Below are 3,797 nucleotides of genomic sequence, written 5' to 3'. Positions count from 1 at the left end.
GCAGTGCAGTAAAGGGGACCTCAGTGACTCCAGCAAGTACCAGATCTCGTCAGCCCCTGACAGCAAGGAGCACGTGCTGCAGGTGAGGCCTCCCGCGCTTCCCACCCGGGGTGTCCCCCCTCTGCCCGTCCATCCCCGCGCAGGCTCCTCGGGGGGCTCCAATCACGGAGGGGTGAGAGATATTGCTAGCTGGGGATGAGGGCTCAGCTCCGTCCCATGGCTCCAGGTGGCCTGAGCCAGGCGTGCACCTGGCAGGCTCGCAGGTGCCACCGCTGACTCTGGTCAGTGTGAGTGGCGTTCGTAGCTCCGTCGTGGGCCCGGCTGCAGGCCCTGTGCCAACCATGTGGCAGAGATGATACCATTTCACCCTGGCCATTCACTATGTTTGGAGTGGGTCACCTTCGCCGTACGAGTGAAGGAACGGAGATTCAGGTGGGTTAGGCAGACGGCCCAAGGCGCCAGAGCCCGGAACACACGGCGGAGACGGGATTCGGGCCCGGGCGGCCCAGGCATCCCGACCCGGAAAAGCCAGCTCTTTCAGCCTCCAATGGCAGAGCTGGTTCTCCGCCCCCGCGGTGGTTCAGGTGTCGTGGGGGGATCTGTGCCCCTCGCACAGAGCCACGTCCAGTGACACAGCACGGGGAAGCGCCGACCCGTCCCCTGCCCTGGGCCTCTCTGCAGATCAACAAGCTGACGGGCGAGGACACGGACGTGTACCGCTGCACAGCTGTGAACACGTACGGAGAAGCCGTGTGCTCGGCGAGGCTCACCGTCATCGAAGGTGGGCTTGTCCCCGCCTGGCACATGGCTCGGGCGCTGGGGCGCCTGAGAGACATCCGACGCCTCGCGTGGTGCGGGGAGCGGAGGGAGGACTTTGCAGGACGGGGGATGGGGGAGCACTGAGGGCCGTTAGGAATACGGGCCCTCCACGCACGGCCGCCCCGTGGCCAGCCCGTCCACGCGCTCGCCCGCGCTGCTGGGCCCCACGCCCAGAGGAGCCAGGAGGCTGGGCCGCTGCTCCATCCTCCTTGGTGTGTCCAGCTTCCCTCTCGCCTGTCCCCCTCACTCCCTTCCCTTCTCCCGACCACAGTGGGCTTTCGGAAGAAGCGGAAGAGGCACCAGGAGCCCCAGGAGGGTATGTGGCAGGGTCGTCAGGACCTACTGGGGGCTTTTGGGAGGTGGGCAACTCTCCCTGGTGTTCCGCACTTGGCCGGGACCCCACGGACACCCCACAGGTCCTCACCAGTCCACAGAGGGCGCCCCGCCCTCCTCCGGTCCCCTCCGCACTGCGCCCGCCTCCTGCAGGAAGGCCCTGGCCCCTCGGACGCCCGGCCGGGCTGGGCCTCACTCGCATCCCTTTTCCAGACCTCAAGCAGGAGCTGATGGATCTGAGGATGATGCTGAAGAAGAGGTGCGTCCGGGCCTGTCCGTGGGGTGGGGGCTCCGCGGCACTGTCCCCTGTCGCTCTGAGCCCACCGGGCTCTGCCCGGCCTGGGTCGGGCACGGGCGGGGAAGGCAGAGCACAGGCGGCCGGCGGGAAGAGGGAAGCACGCGGACGCAGCCCGGCCGCTTTGGCGCCCGTGCCCCCGCCTTAGCCATGTCTCCTCTCTGGGGCCCGACTCGCTCCTTGGCGAAAACGGGGTGCTCCATTAGAACAGTGACTTGAAACTTTTTCAAAGCCACAGAACAATTCTCCCCCCAAAACACCTAGCCCGGAGTCTGCAGCACGAGCTGTCAGGAGCAGGGGCCCCCCGGGGGCCTGAGCCGGGGCCGAGGGCCGCTGCGGCCCATCTCTGGGTCCTCCAGTCCCCACGGTAGTCAGCACATGTCTGCGTCCCTCTCTGGGAGCACAGAGCACAGCTCCCCACGCCCCAGAGGGCGCCAGCTCCGGGGCTCCCCCGGCCTCGGACCCCTGACCCGCTGGCTGCCTCTGCTCCCAGGGCCCCGCCTTCCGGCCCCGAGAAGAAGGTGGACGTGCAGCAGGTGTGGCAGCTGCTGATGACGGCCGACCGGAAGGACTACGAGAGGCTGTGCATCAAGTACGGCATCGTGGACTTCCGGGGCATGCTGCGCAAGCTGCAGCAGATGCGCAAGGAGCGAGAGGGCCGCCTGGCCCAGGTACGCCGGCCGCAGCGGGGCCGGGAGGGGCCCAGGACTCGGACGCCAAGTCCAGGTCCCGGCTTCGAAACCCGGCTCCGATACGGAATCGGGGGCTTTGGGGAAGTGAGGGCCGCCGGGACACGGGTGTCATCGTCACACCTACCCCGAGGGCCATTGAGAGGGGCCATGAGACAGCGCCCTTGAAGCCCGTAGCCTGACGCTCAGTACGTGCTGACCGTCAGCCGTCACCGCCACCGTCACGGCCCGTCATCACCATCGTCGTCGTCATCGGTCACCATCGCAGGCCTCGGGGGTCTGTCTTGTTTCCAGAGGCTTCCGGGGGGCGGGAGGAGCCGTGGACGTCCTCGTCCCAGTGTCTCACAAACTGCGCCGGACACTCTTTCCTGGGTCGGACCTGGCGGCAGCGCCGGCCCACTGTTTCTTCTGCAAATGCAGAACACCCCGTTGTCACCCTGGAAATGGCACGTTAGCCAACCTCGCGTCGAGGGCCTCGCCCTGGCTCCTCAGGCTTCCTCGCCGGCTCTAGCGCAGGGCCTCGCACGCAGTAGGTGCTCGAGTCCTTATCAGGTGGAGCGGGAACGTCCCCGTGTTCTCAGCGGCCTCGGACCCCCGCGCTCTTTCTCGCTCCCCCTCCCGATCCGAGATGTCAGCTTGGGGCCCTTCCTTCTTCAGAGGCTTCGCCTCCCGCTTGTAAAGCGGGAGATGCATGGGGTACGGGGGCTGGGGTCTGAGGGGCCGGAGCGGCCCAAAGAGAGAGCTCAGAGCTCCCCCGCCGGTTTGTCTTCCCTAGTACCTCAACTCCGTATCCAACCTGAGACACATAAGGGTCACCAAGGACGGGATTGCGACGTTTGACCTGGAGCTGGATCTCAAGGATCCTGAGAGCAAGATTTACCTGTATAAGGTGAGGCTGGAGGGGCCGCTGACCGGGGAAGACTCCGGCTGGGCCACTGCAGGTCCTGGGGGCAGGAACTGTGGGTCCCCCGCATCCCCTTGCGGGAACAGCCAGAGTCCACAGGTGGTGGGCCCTGTGCCCCACAGTGCCTGACTGGGTCGGGGGACCCTGGCGTAGGCGTTCTGCAGAGACCGCTAACTTCTCTCGGAGCGACTGGGCCCTCCAGCCAGGGCACAGGGGCTCTGAGAAAGCGCACCCCCTGTGCCCTGAGCTCTCCCCAGAGACTGGAACGTCCCTGCCTGGGTTCCAGGAGCAGCTGCCCGCCAACCAGCTGGGCGCAGGGCTGAGGTCTGTGGGGCGCAGCTGCAGAGCCTACCTCCAGTTCTCAGGTCAAACTCACCCCGCTCCACAGCTCACTGGCTGTGCCGAAATGGGGCGCGCTGGGGCCTGGCTCGTGGTACAGTGCGCATTAATGAGAGAACGTGATTTGCAGCCCCTTCCTCTCCCCCAGGCTCGTCCTGAGTCCTTTGCCCCAGCTGCTCCCTCTGCCGGCCATATCGGTCCGAGATCCACACGGCTGATTTCCGACCGCCCTTCGTCACAGCACGGTGGCCGCCAGCCCTGTGCTGGAGCTCCCGAACGCATCTGTCCCTTCCTGACATGCATTATGTTATCACCCACGATGTTTTATGTTATCACCCACGATGTTTTCTACTTGTCGGTCTCCCCCATAGGATTTTAGCTCCCTGGGGCAGGAACCCCTGGCTGTTTTGTCCTGAGT

At 66.0% G+C, this 3,797-nt stretch overlaps 1 protein-coding gene across 1 annotated transcript; it reads left to right on the top strand.

Moving 5' to 3' along the window:
* Nucleotides 1-6: 6 nt before the first annotated feature.
* LOC105310519 (immunoglobulin-like and fibronectin type III domain-containing protein 1) lies at nucleotides 7-3,776 on the top strand. The gene is made up of 6 exons (XM_023526762.1): nucleotides 7-82; nucleotides 682-781; nucleotides 1,091-1,135; nucleotides 1,366-1,411; nucleotides 1,941-2,118; nucleotides 2,912-3,776. The coding sequence occupies exons 4-6, from the start codon at nucleotides 1,383-1,385 to the stop codon at nucleotides 3,167-3,169; spliced, it is 465 nt and encodes a 154-aa protein (XP_023382530.1). The 5' UTR covers nucleotides 7-82; nucleotides 682-781; nucleotides 1,091-1,135; nucleotides 1,366-1,382; the 3' UTR covers nucleotides 3,170-3,776.
* The last annotated feature ends 21 nt before the right edge of the window (nucleotides 3,777-3,797 follow it).

The sequence above is a fragment of the Pteropus vampyrus genome, unplaced genomic scaffold, assembly GCF_000151845.1.
Source record: "Pteropus vampyrus isolate Shadow unplaced genomic scaffold, Pvam_2.0 Scaffold5093, whole genome shotgun sequence".
Taxonomy (NCBI): domain Eukaryota; kingdom Metazoa; phylum Chordata; class Mammalia; order Chiroptera; family Pteropodidae; genus Pteropus; species Pteropus vampyrus.
Note: the sequence above shows the minus strand (reverse complement) of the source record. Positions and strands in the feature narration are given on the sequence as shown.